At 34.3% G+C, this 20,115-nt stretch overlaps 1 protein-coding gene across 2 annotated transcripts; it reads right to left on the reverse strand.

Annotated features, from left to right (window-relative positions):
- Positions 1 to 8,627: 8,627 nt before the first annotated feature.
- On the reverse strand, positions 8,628 to 14,285 carry LOC149412479 (uncharacterized). 2 transcript variants are annotated; one of them, XM_089645812.1, is made up of 4 exons: positions 14,109 to 14,285; positions 11,078 to 11,141; positions 10,083 to 10,295; positions 8,628 to 9,980 (listed from the first exon to the last, which is right to left on the reverse strand). In XM_089645812.1, the coding sequence occupies exons 1-4, from the start codon at positions 14,281 to 14,283 to the stop codon at positions 9,536 to 9,538; spliced, it is 897 nt and encodes a 298-aa protein (XP_089501938.1). In that variant the 5' UTR covers positions 14,284 to 14,285; the 3' UTR covers positions 8,628 to 9,535. The 2 variants fall into 2 exon arrangements, with proteins under 2 accessions (XP_089501938.1, XP_089501939.1); XM_089645813.1 differs by having other exon boundaries at positions 10,092 to 10,295; positions 14,109 to 14,284.
- Positions 14,286 to 20,115: the final 5,830 nt, after the last annotated feature.

Raw genomic sequence — 20,115 nt, forward strand, 5'->3', positions numbered from 1 at the left:
ATTTATCATAGAGGATGTTATTTTTTATTCCCTTATACCCACACACATACTTTGCAATGTTTTCTGTGTATATCAAATGCGCTATATACATCTCATTTCTCAATATTTAGTAAAAACAAATACCGTTTTAGAAACAAGATAAAATTATCTTTCCGGTGTATGTATTTAAAATAAACATTACTATTTCTAAATAATAAAATTTTAATATCAAACATGAAAAATGTTGTCAAAAACGCTAACCATATTTTTACTCCAATCATGGAAAAATTGAGAGAACTCGATATTTCGAAAACACATTCGTTTTGTTAGGGGAATTTGTAAGAAAACTGTACTTTCACTTTTATCTCGTTCATGTAATAAAAAATAAGAAATAATCTAGTATAAATATTTGGGGCTAACTGGAAATAAATATTATTTCTCTTTCTTACATAAAAAAATTGCATATATATTTGCAAGATAGAAAAAAATATAAAAATACTTTTATAAAATATGGACACCCTGTCATACATGACCCTAAAATTTGTTACATTATTTTTTAAACTGTTTCCACCTTCTACTGACCACACATAAAGTAAGGTATTTAGAACACCTTGTATATATGTAATAGTATGCAGAAGCATCCAGAGAACTATTTGAATATTCAATTGATTCTATTACTGCCGGAACTCAGTATCAAGTGCTTATGTTACAATGCTATTTCTTTTAGTTTAATCTTTATTAATTTTTTTTTTTAGTAACCATTTTTTATTTATTTATTAAGTTAAAAGAAATTTACATTTCACTTTCTTAACTTAAATATATAACATTAAATAAATAGTATTCTAATATTTTTGTTGTTTGTTTTTGGGGTGTTATGCCGTGTTGCGCTAACTCCTTCTTTAGCCGACGTTTCGGACAGCGTTGCAGTGTCCATCATCAGGGCAGATCCGGTAGATCCGAAGATGTGGTGATCCGGTAGATCCGAAGATGTGATCTTCGGATCTACCGGATCTGCCCTGATGATGGACACTGCAACGCTGTCCGAAACGTCGGCTAAAGAAGGAGTTAGCGCAACACGGCATAACACCCCAAAAACAAACAACAAAAATGCTTTTGGCCGTGAGAATCTAAAAAGTATTCTAATATTGTTCTAATAACTTAAGATTAAAAAGTTTTTTCTTAAATACATTTATACTCTCCGTTTTAAGTTTATCTGGAAGGAGATTGTATATTTGTACACCCTCGTGGCCAATGCCTCTTTTGCCACTTTCAGTCCTTACAGCATGTGTGTACAATTTGTTATGTTGCCTAGTATAATGTTCGTATACTTGTGACGTTTGTTTAAATTTTTAATTTAAATTTCATTACATGGGTGATATATTGTGCCTGTTTCACTAGGAACTCTTGTGTTGAGAGCAGGCTCAGTTTTTTGCACCCTTGGGGTGATTTTTCTCACGAAAATGTCGCTATAGAAATAATTCAATCATTATTATAACATAAACAGTGTTTTTAGTGAAAAGAATAAGGAAGAGGTTATAATCTTTGGTTCTGGTATCGCGAACAGTTTGGACATTGTCAAAAGCACTTCTGTGTTTATATGCTAGTATGTTTTTGTCATAAAGTTGCCTAATGTCCAAAACACAGATTCTCCTAAAGATGTCATCCGAACTGCTTGCGATCAGTAGTGACAGGATAATCTTTTTGATTAGTTTCTTTAGCTTTACAAATTGCATCAATAGCGGTAGCATTTGCTCCTCCCTAAGCCATAATACCGTATTCGATTAGTGATTGACCTAGTGCATGGTAAATTGTGTTGAGTTGATTCAAGTTAATAAAATGGTGAATATGTCTTAGGAAGTATATTGATTTTCTAAGTTTGTTTGCTGTAGTGATAATATGTTCTTTCCACTTTAACCTTTTAAATGCCAGTAGGTAGAAGTGTAGCTGTGCACAGCAGGCCAAGAATGCGAGTTAACTCGCTCTTGGCACAGAAGCGGTTAAATTACTGTCATGAATAATACTCAAGTTATCTAATACATAAATATAAACAAAAGATAATTAGTATTATCTCTTGATAATTAATCGTTTATTTAAGAACATAACTATCACATTATTTCGACATAGGGTGGAATGCTTATAAATAAATATACTAACGCACTTCAATCGGGCGAAAATAGGATCCCGTTCGAGTAAATGGATTTTGCTTTAAACTGCTATGTTTTGAAAATAATACATATTTATTACTATTTTCTGTAAATTTATTCTTTGTAGATTGTATACTATTTTTCACAAATATATGATCACATTGTCTGGTAGTACGGTACTATCTACAAATGCATAATTTTGCAAAGACAAATATTACGAAAATAGAATCAGCTGGCGGATGGCTAAAATATAGCATTGGCACTCCAAGAGTTGAGGAGAGGAGATTTTTATAGAATCAATTTTTCAATATTGGGGGTTTAGGATTTGAGATAAACGCAAATAAAGATTGGAATGCCCATACCTGTATGCCCAACTGATATACCCAACTGTATTTCTTAAACAGCTGTACTTACGAGATAGAGCTTCGTGTCACTAATAAATAAGATTATGGCATTACCTCAACCAATTCTTAACTCAAAACACCAGTTTTGTAGTTAGGCCCCTAATAGGTTAGATATTAGATAATTAGATTAATCCCTTTAGATCCTTAGCCCCCCATATGTTAAAAGCGGTATTTGCTAGATTATTAACTATATTCCAATCAGTACCTTTATGACAGTGTCTTCATATTTATAAAAATAGTATATAATTAAAGGGAACTATGTGTCCGACAAAACTTAAGCAATAGACAGCTTACTCTAAGGTCAGCAGATCTAGATGTTAGTAATCGTCTAATCGAACTTTCTCCGTCAAATCGAGCCGTTTACTATGATCGCTCATCTGGAATAGACTTTCCTCAGCTCTTACTAATCTCCAGAATTTGACTGAATTTAAACGGGCTTTAAAAACCAAATTATTTAAAAAATCTTACCATTCATAAATCTTAACTTCTTTTCAATATTTTATAATAAGTCATAATCTCAAACTTCCGGTAATTGTTTGGTGTTGGTTGCCTTCTTATTGTACTTTTTTTAAATTCTGCTCTGAATACAACTGCCTCCTGTTTAATATTATGTTTCAGTTATAATGTTCTTGTTTTGTTCTGTCCTACTGTTATTGTTATTCTTAGTTTTGTTATCACTTTGTATAAACAGTATATTTAGTGTTATAATATTAGATCTGTATTGGGTAAGGCACTCTGTAGGAATAATTTTAAGAACATGACCACTAATACTGAATTACCGTTTTTAAGTTTGTTATAGTTAATGTTGGAAAAAAATATTATGTGCAATTTGATGTTGGTATTCAAAAGGTGAATAATTTCACATGAACTATAAACATTTCAATGAAATAAAGCATTTTACCCTGATATTATTTCACACCGTTGAAAATTGAATAAGAGAATTTCATTTAGTAATTGGTCAACATAATTCATGTGGGCGAAAACAAGGATCTCATTTGAGAAAATTAATTTTGTTTTGAATGAAATATTTCATTGTACTCAACACACCCCAACTATAAAAGTAGCATCTGAAATTAAAACCTACTTTGAAATACTACTCCATAAACTGAAGTTAAAAGTCAGTGTTGGATCATTTGGTAGTTTTACGTGTGCACCCAGCGTTTGCAAATAAATTTATTTGATTTTGATTTCAAAATAAAAATAATACATAGTATATTTTCAGCGCATTTCAGTATGGAAGATACTCGCAGTATCGCCCTGGTTTAAGACCACCATTCAGAATTGAACGTTGCTTGAAATGGCTTGAGCCATGTTTGGTGACCAACTCTGTATAGCCAATTACTTACCCATCTCCTTCCCCTCGTCACTACAGTCAGCCTCAGAACATTTAGAGATGCCTTAGTATCACTGACTCCAGATGGTTGGAAGCAATTGGAATTCTTGCAGTATTAACATAAAAAAATATACGATTAAATGAATCTTTTTTTAAAAGTACATATTTTATTCATTACAAAAAAGATTTTTTCTTTGACACAAACATTTACAATCTCCTTCCAAATAGATTCAAAACAGAAAATCGAATAAATTCATTGTGTTCGTTGCGAATGAGAAAACTGTAGAGATATAACTGCACAGAGTTGGCGATATCATCAGCTGCTTGTCTATTGCGGCACTGATGATTGCAAATTTATGGATTGTGAGCACTGCAAACCTTTATTTAAAGCCAAAATCAACGTAAACCTTCATTTCCTGCAATAGATCCCATTTGCCATTAACCCTATATCCTACAGTTTTATGGTTATTTAGTAGCGGCCTTGTCAAGGCTACTAAAAGTTTAGTAAGCATTAATTTAAATCCACATATTTTGCTTTTGTTGTTTTTATTTTATGATATTACCATATTATTCAAAGACCGAATAACAGTGCTACCAGATAATCCAAAGATTCTATTTATTTATTCAAAAGTTTGTATAATACAACCAAAATCCCAAGCCGCTCATCTCACTAGGGAAGTCTTTGTGTAAAGACAAGTAAAATAGTGGACATTGTCCAATAGAATACAAAGACCACTTACGACATTAAGAAGGGGTTTAAAACCAATTATTTCATGTTTCAGATTCTGTTTAACTCGTTCTGTGCAATTCATCACATTATCAAGTATATGATCTTTAGAGTACAATGCTCTTTCGTAGCCATAGCCAAGTAAACCTTTCAGTATCAGGGCGCACTGTACAGGACCCGCAGATACTAATAGTACACAAATACTAACCCTGTACAAATCGCAAGTGCACCTAACTGTTGGATTTGGCAGCCACCTCTGGTCTGGAGCCCCAAAATACTTGAAAATACCCTTGACTCTGCTGACAGGCGGTTGGTTTGATAGATTACTCTATCTTAACAAGCAGATACCAAACTCTACAACACAGGCATCAGAAATGTATGCTGTCCTATTTCTATCGGTATTACAATGGAATACGCTCCAAGGAATTAGTGTCATTGATCCCTTCGGAACCGGTGCATACTCGGGAAACGTGCCAAACATATGTACATTGTTCACACGAGAACGGGTCGCTTCTACGACTCATTTTTTTATTTTTTTATTATTGTACGACAGACAGGTAAGTCCAATTATGGTACAATTTTATTAAAACTAACAATACATGTACATATATTTTTTAAAACATGGTATAGTGATATTAAACACATCTATATCCGCTGGTAGGGCATTTAGTAAGGTCATACCTCTTGTCATGCTATGTCGGGCAATGACATCTGTCCGACCCTGCGGTATACAGAATAGGTCGTGGCTACGATTTCGACAGTATTTATCAGGAACGAATAATCCACAGCATGATAGGAGATATGGGCAATCGATAAGGTTTTTTAGTAACTTTAATTCAAATACCATGAGTCCGGCATTACGCCTAGTCTCCAGGCTTTGGTAATTTGTCTCCTTTAGCAGTTCCATGTGATGCATGAATTTCGGATATATTCCGTATGATCGCATGTAAACATACCTTAGGAATTTTTTTTGAATTTGTTCAATCATATTTATGTATTTAAGTTGATAAGGTATCCAGACAGTACTGGCGTACTCCAGCTTGCTTCTGACCACTCCGTTGAACATGGAGGTCATTGCTTCTTTGTTATTGAATTGTTTGCAAGTTCTAATTACAAAACCAAGAGTTTTGGAGCAAGCCGAGGTAAGCTGGACTATGTGGTTTGAAAATGTCAGCTTGGGATCAAAGATCACCCCAAGGTCCTTGATGATGTTTACGCGTGTAAGTACTTCACCATTCATTCTATACTGGCAGAATACCGGATTTTGTGAACGACTATAAGTCATAACAACGCATTTTTTAATATTGAAGTTAAGTTTATTTTCTACCGACCATATCATGATTGAATCGAGGTCGGCCTGCAGTTTCGAATAATCATAATCTGATTCGATTTCCTTCATCAGTTTCATGTCATCTGCGAATAGTAGACATGAGCTGTGACGTATACAATCCTGAATGTCATCAATCAGAATGAGGAATAACATGGGACCGAGATTCGATCCTTGAGGAATTCCTGACAGAGCTGCGAACTTATGGGAGTCGTATCCATTTATATTTACATACTGACTTCTATCTTTTAAATATGACGCAAAAAATGTCAGTAAGGGTTGATTAAAACCTATTTTATGCATCTTTTTTATTAGAATATCGTGATCTACTCGGTCAAATGCCTTTGCGAAGTCCGTGTAAATTACGTCCGTCTGATGCCTACAGTCTAGGCCTTGTGCTACCCGTCGAGAGAAAGAGAGTAAGTTGGTTACCGTTGATTTCTTCGGTAAGAAGCCATGTTGATTACCTCTTAAGAAAGGCGTGATTTGTGGACTGATTTTATCACAGATAATCATTTCAAAATTTTTTGGAATTGTTGACAGTACTGCAACTGGTCTATAATTTCTGACGTCAGTCTTTTCATCAGCTTTGTGAATGGGGCTGACCCTCGTTAGTTTCCAACACTGTGGAAATGTGGAAGACATGATGCAGAGATTAAATATGTACGCAAGGGGAACACAGATATTTGGAGAGATTTTTATAATTATTGAAGGAGGAATACCGTCCGGACCAGTAGCCTTATCAGGTCGGAGATTCCGGATACAAGTTTCTATTTCCTGGATGTTGGTCAATCCGAGTGAGATATCTCCAACGTTCCAGGGTGATGCTGTTGGGAAATTGGTTTCAAGTTTAGGGGTTACTTGACTATAGACGGAATGAAAATAGTCAGCAAACTTATTTACAATTGTGTTAGGGTTAGTAAAAGTTACACCTTCCTCAATCAAGCATGTTGGTGAGGTTGGGTTAACTTTTTGTGACCTAATATAGTTCCAGAAAAACTTTATGTCGTCTTTGATCCCATTCTGAACATTTTCCATGTATTGTTTTTTTAGCAATTTTTATTTCAGATTTTAGCTCGGATCTACTCGCTGAAAATATCAGATAATCGGATTGCTTTTTGTGCAATAGATATCTTTTTCTGAGCGATTCCTTTCTTTTCAGTTTATCTATAATGCTCTTATTGAACCATATCGGATATACATCGTTTGTGATGTTGGGTTTGTTATTTGGTATACATAATTCAAAAATACTAAACAGTACATTGTTTAAATATTTCACTGCTTCGTCTACAGATTTTATGGTGTACAAAAATGTCCAATCAAAATGCGAAAGAATATTATTGCACAGTTCTATGTTTGCTCGCTTATAATTAAATTGGTGGAAATTATAATTGTGGAGCGAAGGCGGGGGCCCGCGGGGGGGGCGGCGATCGTTTTGGCGGGGTCTTCGTCTGCACCGAACCGCTCTTGATAGGCGCGCGGAAATGTCCAGCGTCGGGTGATGCTGGTCTTCATTCACCAGTGGTTCCTCGCTTCTCATCACGTCACACACATTTATATTGCTAAGGATAAGATCGAGAATGTTATCGCTACTGTTCTTCACTTTATTGTACTGCGTCAGTCCATTCGAGTTTGTGAAATACGAAAAATCAGTTAAGACGTCTTCGGGTTTATTATTTAAGTTAAAATCACCCAAAATTATTATGTTCTTATTTAATAATATATTGGCTTTATTGTCTAAATGTTCATAGAAAATACGTCTATTTTCGCTGTCATCTGTGCAGTAGAAGTACACTACACATATAAACACAGTAAAGTTATCTTTACACACTTTTACCCAGAGGTGTTCGCCATCTGTTTCTAGCTCCCTTACTCTTATTGAATTTAACGGTTTACGTACTGCGAGCAGTACCCCTCCCCCTCGTTGCCCCTCTCGGTCCCGGCGATGTACTGTGTACTGGCTGGTGGACAACAGTTCTGCGTCGAATACAGAGGTTTGCAACCATGTTTCAGTTAGAGCAATAACTTCAGAATTTTGTGAAATAACGTTGTTCGAAAATTCACCTATTTTCGTATTTAGACCACGCACATTTTGGTATTTCAACGCTAGTTTTGCCATTTTTAGGTAGGTAAAGATTTACCTGATTGTGTGCCACCTTCTTTATTTGATGGTGATAAGAATTTAAATTTAGACACAGCGATACCTGCCGGCCAGTTGGCGGCATCTAGGAATGTATCTTTCTTTTCTTCCGGGACACCTATTTTGAAGGAGGTGTAGTTCCCTTTTGCCTTCAATGAGACAATATCAAATTCGGAGTCCGGTTCAATGGTTTTGAAAAATGCGTGCACGTGTGTGCTATCGGTATCTAGGCTAAAGCGCCAAGCGTGGATATAATGCTTTCGCTCTATTGCTCGCAACGCCTCGAGTTCAACAGCTTGGCTGTGGAACAATTTGCAAGCATCTGTGTTTCCTCCCTCCTACATGTTCACTCCTTCCTCTCCTCAGAAAGACCCTCCACACAACATCCCCAAAGAGGACACAGGTTGAGAGAAATTATTTTCCTCAGGGCCTCGCCTCCTGTGTGGAGAGTTAATGAAAAAAAAAATATTCAAGTTCATAGGAGATCCATCCGAACATCATTTTTGGTGTGTGCAAAATTTTGGTTTCCTCGCCCACCCAAAAGCACCTAAAATAAAATAAATAATACCAATGTCCTTTTTTGATTTTGTTTATTTAGTCACCATACAATAATTGTCTTTTAAAAAAAAAAAAAATTAAAGGTGAAATAAGAATTATCCGATCACAAGATCCCAGGGATTGAATCAAAAATTCTCTCTCTAATTAGTAAAAATAATTTTTTTACAAATTTTATTTTAAACATATTTTAAGGATACTTGCTATCAATCAGTATCTAATGCTATAATAATATTATTAACACTTTGTAATATTATTATTTATAGCATTATATACAGTCACACTGGTTTTTACCACATAAAAAAAATATTCAGATTGGGTGGTGATTTTCTAAATTTGACTAAGATATTTAATATCCATAATATTATGCAAACACTGCCACACAATAATTTACCGGTTTTATGAGTTTCTTTGGAGAAAAAGCCTATAAGTTAACCTGTGAATTCACATACTGTCAATTTTCTAAAATATAATTATCATTCTAAAAAATTATCTTCTTATTTATTATGTTTCTTATGATGTCTTAATGGTGTTCCATTCTTTTTTGATGTTATCTTTATATCATAAAGCTGCTTTTGTAAAAATGCAAAATTAAAAAGAACAACAAAAAATGTTAATAAATAACTCTTGATTTCCAAAACGGAAGAAAAAATAGTACATTTCAACATTAAGTCATAGTCAATTTCATCATTTTTAATAAATTTTTCAACACAGCAAAAAAAAAAAACAAGATCCAAATTTACAAAAACCCTGGCAATCAGGACATAACTCCAGAATATTAGTGAAAATAAAAGCGAATTTGTTACAATTTAACAATTAAAAGAGAATCAGGACTTTAAGCTTTAAAAAAAATCAGCATTAAAATCGGTCTTGGCTTTAGGATAAAAATTTGGAAAATTCCAAGACCTCAACTAGCAAGGGTAAGCCTAAGCTTGGCTCTCTGTGGTAGTGTTGGTCACTTCCTTTCCCGGATTTCCATTTCCATTTCCTCCTTCCCAGTTCTTCTCCGTGCTGGGTGCTCCATCCTGCGCAGGGGGCTTGGGGCCCCGAGGCTGACGGGAGCGCCGGAAGTAACCTCCGCGTCCCCCGGGCCCAACCTCGCCTCCCACCCCAGGCTCACCCCCTGCGGCAGGTCCTCCAGCGACACCCCCACGGCCGCCACCCCTGCGTCCTCCACGCACGCTGCTGCGGAAGTAGCGGCGCTGGGTCTGCACGCCCTCCCCGCCCTCAACGCGGCCCTCCCCGCCAGCTGCCGGGGGGCCTCCAGCTCCGGCTCCCGGAGCCCCGCGCCCTCGACCGCCACGGCCTCGCCCGCCGCCCACCGGTCCTCCCTCTCCTCCGCGCCCACCTCCAGGCTGCCGCTGGTAGAACCTACAACCAAGAGCAGATATAACCGCTGCCTCGCTCCGCTTTACTTCATTCTATTTCAAAGATTCATCCATCGCCTCACGCAGCCTCAAGAAAGAAACATACTGCCTGTACCCTCGGCGCTTCTCGGCCGCGTAGGGCGAGCCCTTGACAGGCACGCCCCCGGGCCCGGTGACGCTGGCAGCCTCGAACCCCTTGTCTCCCTCCACCACCGCAAACTCCACCGCCTCTCCGTCCCCTACGGAGCGTACCAGCTTACGCGGGTTGTTCTTTGCTATGGCTGTTTGGTGTACAAACACATCCTCCTTCGTATCATTCCTAAAAAATAAATACATTGAATCGTATAAAAATTTCCATTTATTCTCCTAATTTTCATGAAATAAAACAATAATAACTTTCTTTATAAACAATTTTTTTTTAATATTATCCGTTTTCGCTTAAAACAAAGTATCACAGGGCACAAAATTAAACTGTTTAATTTTGTTAAAAAAAGTTTAATTTTGTTAAAAAAAAGTTTAATTTTGTTAAAAAAGGTTTAATTTTATAAACCAAGTTATTATTGATTTATTTCATTAATATATCAAACCACAAAGTGACTGCTTTCTACTACATATTTAATTGTCAGACTACTTAAGTTGGGGTGATTCAAACTCAGTCACATTTTGTTACCACTGATCAACAACATTGTGTTTAACATTTGAACAGTCTCCATTAAATGATGATTTTCAGCCCGGTTCAGCTTTTGATCAAATTGTGATCAGCTGTTAAGCAGAACACTCACGTTTGAAACACCACAACCTCTGTGAACTTTCAAAGTATGAAAATTTGGGAGAAATAAAATTAAAAGATAAAATGAAAATGTGTAGTATTTTATATGAAAGTTTATATTTATCATTAGCTACGTCCAGACACAACAAGTACGTTAATAAATACTTCAACATTGAAGGGAAGGCCCGAATACATAATTGAGGTCACAATTGATTTCGTACACTTTATTTTGCCCTTTTGTCTGCTTAATTAATTATTTGCTAGTTGGGAACGGGTCTTGTGGACGCAGCTAGTAACTTTTTTTTATTTAAATAAAACAAATTAAATTTTACCTGTTGATAAACCCGTATCCACTTTTTACATTGAACCATTTTACGGTTCCTGACACCTTTTCAGCTGTAACAAAAAACAAACATCAAATTGTAATCTAATTGTTGCTTCAACTTATTGTTGCATTATTTTCTATCCTTTAATATTAAATTACTTTTTTTGGTCCATTGTGGATTTGCACCATGTCCATTTTGTTTGTACCATTATGTGCCATATCTCAAACAATAATACTAATGATGCTAATTTTTACAAGGCCATTTTGATAGATTACTTTACTTGCAGCCGACGGGCTGTTTAAATATTTCCAATTCTTCAAACTAGACAGAAATAACCAACAATTTTAGCTTGAATTATTGAATAAAAACAAATTTTATTATAATGTACTTAGAAACCATGCCTGACGGGTATTTGCCATTTTATTATACACTTCATTTTCACAAGATATTCATTTGGTTATACTACAAACAAGCGCCACACACTTTATGACAAACACTTAATAATAAATTCAGATAACACATAATAAAAATTAAAGAATCGCAACCAATATTCATTTTTAAATAACTATGCAACAGCGGTATTATTTTTCTTTCAAAATCTTGCAACCTACGAAATCAAACAATAATGTTAAATAAATAGCAAAACTCGCCCTGGAAGATTTTGTTGATTTTAATAGTAAGGGCAAGATGTGGCTGAAACGAATTGTAATATTCAGAAATCGCCAATAACTTTTTGGAACACATTAAATGTAAAAATAATGTATATGCATATCATGTTTTGCTAAATATCATAGTAAATATAAAAATTATTTAATTTTTAGCAAAACAATTTAATATTATTTTGTACCTATAAGTGCGTTTGGTATTTTTTTCTGTATAATACAAACACTTCATCTTGAAAATAAACAATAACTTTCAGCGCGGGTTTTACAACTTGACGATTCAATTACTTAACACAGCTGATTGGGGATCAGAAGAAAAAACATTAAAAGAAGAGCCGCAACTTTATTGATAAAATTCGCAGTCAACCAAGCTAAACTACAATTAAACATATTTAATAAAATTTTTAAAAAAAGATTTCATATGCAGAGATGGATTGTACTAATAATAATATCGTTGTAATAATGTAAGGGGCAAGATGTGACTGAAAAGAATTGTAATATTCAGAAACATATAATAATCGAAAAAACAGACGCATATTTCAAATAGTGTAGTAGTATTACTCCTAAAACACATTATCAATTTGTTTACCTTTTAATTTGTTTATCATTTTTAACCAGAACCTTTACAAAATAAATTACCTAGCCTTGAATATAATTAATAATTCATTACTTCATAGTAATAAATGCAGCAAGTTTACCAGTTTTTATTTAGATTCATGAATAAAATACTGTATATTCCAGTTGCGAAAACAAAAACAATTTTAATAATTTATTCCAGATTTACGTTATACAGGATGTATCAGCGCGTATAAAAACTAAATTACATTATGCAGATTGATAAAAAAAAAAAATTTCAATTCATAAAATTAATATATTTTTCCATTTTATGTCGCCACTCGATACAACCTAGCACATCACGTGAAGCGCACTTCTTGCAGGTGGATCAATGGCGACAATATGCTCAGGAATCGCTGGTTAAAGCCTGTGACAGCCCACGCTAGAAGCACACTATATATTCTCATGGCTTGGCCTTTTTCAGCATATCGCTCGCCATTCATTCAAATTGGTAGTGTATGGCAAGCGATATGTTAAAATAGGCCAAGCCATGATGCGCATAGCGTAATGTGTCGCCTGTTATATCCAAAACAGAAAAACGAAAAACAAAACAGAAGTGGAACATAACATTGGAATACACTAACGTTCTCCAGAGACCCAACGGCGTTCCACAGGTTAAGCCTACCGCAAATGTGTTGATACGCCCTGCATAAAATAATTGTATGGAAAATAATTTTCAAGGATTTTTTTTTTTAAACGGTATAAATGTGTAAATAACTAGGAGATGGTGAAAGATGCATTGAAACTCCATTTTTATTTCAAATTACAAAATTTCCCTTATAAAATAATTCGCTCATTTGTCGCCATTTTGGATTTTTTTAAATATGAATTGACGTTTGTAAATTTTTTTTTCAATATGCATAAATTATTTTATGAACCCAAACTAAGAACTTAATAACCTATTTCATGCATGTAAATGGTGTTTTCTTGAATAATTATATTAATTGTTGAAACGAATTTTTCCATCATCTGTGCCTAAAAGTGCGGTGGTCAGGTAAATAATTACCAAAAATACAGTATTAATAACAATCAAAAGAATTGTTTTCAAAGAGTTTAAATCATTTTTCTGTCCAAAAACGAGAAACACGCATAGCAATAAGATAATAAAATTAACAAGGCGTATTTATTAATAGAGGTGATCGCCGACAACGCCATGAAAATATGGATACAAGTTGACATAAATGTATCAAAACAAATTATATCAGTCGCCTTAGAGAGAATAAACCAAACAGCCAAAGATGAATTGAAACTTCAGACTATAAATAAACCCGTAGGCAAGCCACATTCACTATATTATATTGTAAGATATGAATAGTTTTTTTAGTCAGGAAAAATAATACGCGCCAAACACTACTTCCGGTAATTAGTCGATAAAAATTTTAAAAATAGATAATTGAAGGCATTTCGCATCTCAGTTCTCGTGTAAATATCTGAATTAAAAATGTAAAACAATCAATTTGTGAAGCCTACACATATTAAAAGCATCTGAATCTTGTGCGCAAGTCATACAATGGACAAAAATCAATAAATTGTAAATAGACTCTTCCATTTCGTGTACGGAAATCATTTTTTTAATCAAATATTCTTAAATTTACGCACATACTCACCTGCATTGTCATGAAATTTGCGACATAAACAAATAATACAAATAATAACGCATATAAAAACCACGTGCGGACAAAGTATAAAATAAAATGGCGATACCCAGGGCGAGCACAGACCGGCATTTCGGGAAAAATAAACAGAGATGGACTACTTACCAATAACCTGCTTGGGAACGACGGCCTTCGGTGGTTGCGGTGTCTTTTCGGGTTCAGCCATGGTGTAAATGGCGACGGATGACGGTGGTACAGATGTTATTTCACTCCTCGACCTCTCCGAGCTGTTAACTTCTTCCCAGTCCTTTGACGATGTGCCGGACGGTACGCTTCGCATTCGCACGCTACTGTTTCATGACGTCACATCCGTTTTGGCTAAGGATGGACCCCTACAATGATCGGCATCGTTTTTGACGGTACAGTACTTAACATGGCCATTATAATATTGCCCTTCTAGATGGAACCTCAAGGGTGCTGTATTATGTTTTAGGTATTTTCATTACTGTGCCTGCGCAGGGCCGGTCCTGCGATTGACCATCCTCCCGACATTGACAGCTTATGTTAGAGTATTTGATCTACTCTAATGTGGGCTACTTCGGTCACTTATTGATATACTATACCCCACAAAGCCGGTTACCAAAACGTCTTCATCCGCCATGGCTATTAAAATTATTGGTTAAACCCCGACTGTTCACCGTGAAAACCTTAATTCACAATTTAATGGATTATATTTAATTATTAGTTGGAAACTAAAAATACAATTAAAGAATAATCAATCTTTGATTGGTCGACTGGGAAGGTTTCCTGTTTCAGGAAAATCAATTTGATACGTTTAGTTCTTGTGATGTAGGAAATGGAACACAAATTGATAGGTTTAGTTCATATGATGTAGGTACCGGTTTATCTAACCGGTAAACTAACAAACGCAGTCACTACACAACCACTCTACATTATTGTAATAACACGAGAATGAAGAGAATAGCACTCGGGCTCCCTTGGCTTGAGAAAAATCTTACTGATAATTTCGAGCGGCCATAATTTTTCACAAAGAATAAAATAAAAACCATATTTTCTGGTTCATACAATAATAAATATAGAGCTTGTCTATTACTGATTCCCAGGCGAATTATTTTGCAATAATTTTTTAAAATCTATTTTATGTCATTTGAATTTTCCGAAATTTTAAATAATGACATCGAAAAATGATAACTTCTTACAATCTCAGGGGAAATATTATAGTATAGCTTGCAAAAATCTATATTAAAAATGATATACGTACATTATTATAGTTATATGTACATAATGAATATTATAATTCCTCTGCTACCTACTTAAATAAATTATAAAACTTTACCCGGAAGGCAACCCCGAAATTCAGTCATCATTCGAAATCCAAAGATTCCAAAGCTTGTTTTCGTGTTATCAAATGTCAATCTGACAGGCCTAATATTTTCAAAGAGAAGCGCGGTGATTATTATTACTTCTTGATCTGATTATTCCGATTGCTGTTTAGTTTTTGCGGAGTTAAATAATGTCGTATTTTATCGAATTCCGCTGCACTCAAAGGCTCTTTAAAAAAACAACACGTGATTTAAACTTCAATATTTTGGAGGCAACCATTTAAGTTCTTGGATTTAAGTAAATGTACACAAGACAGGTTTTTAGGGTGTTATTTTAATCATTTATGCGTGTTTCCTAACCTTGGAACCCTAAAATGGACCTTCAATGCATCTTTCACCATCTCCTACGGCATAAATAGTTATTTCTTGTAGTACATAATTATGTTGAAACCAAGTGGTATTCATAATTTCTTGCGTGTTAAGCTTGCAGCAGAATTCAACAAGTTTATCGAGCCGGAATATTTTCTTTTGAAAATTTATTGTTAGGGTCATGAACAATTGATATCAAACCACTAATTATTTTGTTAACTTTTGTGATGTAATTTATTTATTGGACAATTTGTATAGCGCCGCTTTTGTGAGATATCACCTCAGGGGCGCTTTATCACTTAAGATTTTTGTTAATTCGTGAGAAATAGTTTGGATGCAGGTGAATTCTCTAGTTGATGTTTCGTATATATTTTTGTCAATTGATATCTGTATCTGTTTTTTCTCCTTAATAAAAAAAAAAAAAAAAAAAAAAGAGCCTTTATTTATATTGTTTTTTTTATATAATCAATTTTTTTGTAAAAGTTGTATACCCCTGGATTTTTGGTAAGGCTAGTAATGTGGACTACTGAGTACCCTATTTCTTTTATAAGTAGGTCACTTTCAGCTCAAGAAAAGTATCACTCTACTACTGAGAAAGAGCTGAATGCTTTAATCTTCGCTTTGGAGAAATTCAGGTGTTTCATTGAAGGATCGTCAATTCCTGTAAAAGTAATCACAGATCACTAAAGCCTAAAGTGGCTTGTAAACATAAAATCACCTTCAGGTAGATTAGCTCAGTGGGCTGTGAGACTTCAGCAATTCAACTTTAATATTGAACACAGTAAAGGGAAGGAGAATGTAGTCCCTGATGCCTTGTCGTGTGATCCTTTAGAAGTAGCTACAACAGGAGTCTGAATCCTGTTGCTTGTTCTGATCGTTGTTATAATAGAATGTGTCGAGATGTATTAACAAAGCCGACTTTGTTTCCAAAGTGGAAGATTGTAGATTGCGTACTCTACAAGCATGTTCAGAGTATGGAGGCTCTTCACAAGGCCAATGATTGAAAGGAGGTTCTACCTAACGATCACAGACAGGAATTAATAGAATTACATCATTTACCTCTGACGTCGGCTCATTTTGGGATCATGAAGACTTTAAATAGGATTTACACAAAATTTTATTGGCCCAGGACATCGGCAGACCTTAAGAAGTTCGAATCTAAATGCCATATCTGTTTAGGTCAGAAAAGCTCAAATCAGGCTTTGCCAGATCTTATGGGAATTGTAGAACAAATCAGTTGGATAATTTCTTCCAGCTGTGTTCTTTTGTCGCTTTACAAGGACAAAAAAATTGTGACGGAGGAACACAGTTGTAATAAATTATATTTAAAAATATTGGTGTTTACTGCCATCTATTGAGAAGATCGGCGTTTTGTTTTCATTTAACCTGTACAGTCTTTGGTTTAAATATTGACTTATTAGATTCAATTGCAAGTGTTACCAGCTACCTGGCAGACGACAGACGTGAGTGCCTGTAAACTAGCTGCATTAACACGTTGAGATCCGAAATAAAACAGTAATTTATTTATAATCTTTATCATAATTTTTATTTATAATTAACAGTTGAAGAAACATGGAAGAAGTCGATCCACACGACTATATAAATAAAGCCAAGAAGAAAATAACCAAAATGACCTTGTTATTCGAGGATAGTTCAACAAGAATCACGAAAGAAACTAAAAAAATAAATAAACTCTGTCATGGAAAATATTTCACATATGGCGATAGACCTGGCAAAACTGAAAAAATATACAATGCTGAAGGAAATACTAAAAATCAGAAATGAAATAGTGCTGCCCTACGCATCAGCATTAAAAACCAATTATCACCTGATTGACTAAAGAAAAAACTTCCCAATTATAATAACATCATTAAATACGAACCTAAATCAAGAACAACTCCAATTTTGATTTATAGCTCAGAAGTACTACAGGGTTTTCCATTAAGAGGTGTTATTTTGATATTCAATCGTAAAAGATCAATGGTTTCGTTGCTTGTGTGGCACGTAGCGCCATTTTGTTGAAAGAAAACGTTGTCCAGATCAATACCATCCAATTCCGGCCATAAAAAATCATTAATCATCTCTCGATAGCGCAATCCATTCACCGTAACTTGCTCCAGCCTCCTTTTCGAAAAAGTAAGGTCCAATGACTCCGCCGGACCATAAACCGTACCAAACAGTCACACGTTGGGGATAGAGAGGCTTTTCAACAATAACTCTTGGGTTTTCCGAGCCCCAGATGCGACAATTTTGCTTGTTGACGGAGCCACCGAGGTGGAAATGGGCCTCATCACTCAAGATGATTTGCATTTGATTACTCAAGTGAATTTTAATAATTTCAATGCGTTGTTGAAGAGTGTATCGTTCCATTTTTATTAATGGCGTAGTTTCTACTTTTCAAATGTCAAAAAATGACAGCTTCAAAGTAACATCTACCGAAATAGCGGGCTATTCAAAATAACACCTCTTATTGGAAAACCCTATATAATTTATTTAAAAAATCATTTACTGTTTCTCCAAGTTTCCAATTAACAATAAATTATAATCCTCTACTAACTACTACATAATACGTATATGTATTGCATTTCGTCACTTTAAATACAATAGAACTTAAATACACAGCTGTTTTTGGAAAAATATTGTCTCAAGTTATCTTAATTTTTTACAGCTGAAAAAATGTTAATAATGTTCTATTAACATTTACAAAATTGTACAGAGAAAATAATTGAGAGTTTTTGAATGGATTTAATTCTGGCACTATGCATATTATATTTGCCAAAATTTTACTGCAAATAAATCAATGTGACGATAACTTAAAATTTCGGAAAACTTGAAAAGGATAAAAAAGATCATTACCATTTTCCTTCCTTCTAACGTCTGCTATCCAAAGGTAACTTGATAAAAATCAATTTGCAAAACCAAATGATAAGCCAGAGAAGTATGAATGTATTTTGATTTGCGGCGACCAGGTCTGTAGACAGTTTTAATTTTGAAATATGTCATGGTGCTGTTTAGTTGATCAGGAAGTACTTCTATAAATAATCATTAAAATATTTGTGATCTGAATCCGTTTTACTTACTACATACTAATTTGTAATGTATATCAGTGGAATATATTATAATGTTTGGAATACTAACTACATAAATATTATAATTAATGTTTATATGTGATATAGAAGATCTACTCTTTTATAAAAATAATGATTTATTTTTCTTCTTCCTCTGCTTTGTTGATCTGAATAATAATTCTCATGGTCTTGGATTTGAGGATATAATATTTATTATGTTATTTCTGCTGCAAATATTATGTACATTCTGAATTGAAATACGTATTGAAAATGTTCATATTACAAATGAAATAAATGTTTTAGTCTATGAGTGAAACGTCTTTATATACAAAATAGTGTATTGATTGTAGAAATGATATTATTATGTACTATAAATGTTTTGTGAATGCTTATGTGGTCTAAATATACAAACTTTAACAACATTATTTATTTTTTGTTATCCTTAATCATTGCAATTTAAAGAAAATGACAATTATGTAGTTTGTTTCACAAGTATAATCATTAAACATGTCCAAGAACTGGCTTTAGTTCTATCGTATTTAAGAAATTATACAAGTTAGACACTAAGGGCTGTTGTTGACGGCGACGGGTGATAGTCTGTTTTTTCCAACGGACAAGTGCGCGTTGCTCAGTGTTGTTTGAGTTAACTATGTGAGTACCTACGAAGCGAAGCGTCGTGCTCTGTCAAGCTATCGTTAATAATAGTAAACAACTTTATAATAAATCCGACAGAAGATAAAACGTAATCGTCGTTAAAAACAACGAAAGTTTAACACGTGGTAGTGTTCTCCAGTGACTTTTTAACATTTTACCATTGTTTTTTTAATAATATAAACTATAAAATTCACTGCATCCCAAACCAAAGTGTTGTGTACAACGGATAAAGTGCGCGGATTGGCCGCTTTAATTATGAGCTCACCTTTCAGGGCTCCTATTGGTTGCGTTTGTGTTGTGAATTTGTGATACCCCTTGTTTACAATCGAAACTATCTAAATTCTCTGTATTAAATCCTTTTAAAGTGACAATTGTGCGTCGAAAGAGATTACTCTCATCTCGCAAAATACTTTTTAGTATACATTTGTGTATTTTTTCTTTTAAATAAAATTATCCAAAACCTACAAAAAAACATATCCGATAATTTCGTGAATAAAACAGAAACTTTTCGGTAAAACCGATAGTGGATTTCGTAGATACATTCATAGTGATAAACTATTTAAAGTTATTTGTGCTCAATTAGTGCAAATATAATGAAAATGTTTTACTTATAGGAGATATTAATCTAGACTTGTTAAATTGTCAAAACCCTATTATTATGGCATATGAAAATATAATGTCGGATAATTATTTAATCAAATGTATTTGTGACGTAACTAGAGAAGCAGTTTTAGCAGG

Source organism: Hesperophylax consimilis, chromosome 23 (assembly GCF_061612785.1).
Source record: "Hesperophylax consimilis isolate HC1 chromosome 23, BYU_Hcon_1.0, whole genome shotgun sequence".
NCBI lineage: Eukaryota > Metazoa > Arthropoda > Insecta > Trichoptera > Limnephilidae > Hesperophylax > Hesperophylax consimilis.

Excerpts from the sequence above, each read along its gene's own strand:
- LOC149412479 (XM_089645812.1), bottom strand. The coding sequence starts at position 14,283 with ATGCGAAGCGTACCGTCCGGCACATCGTCAAAGGACTGGGAAGAAGTT. Across the intron at positions 11,142-14,108 it reads CGTTCCCAAGCAGGTTATTG|CTGAAAAGGTGTCAGGAACC; the intron begins GTAAGTAGTCCA and ends TTTTTGTTACAG. Across the intron at positions 10,296-11,077 it reads GGATACGGGTTTATCAACAG|GAATGATACGAAGGAGGATG; the intron begins GTAAAATTTAAT and ends TTTATTTTTTAG.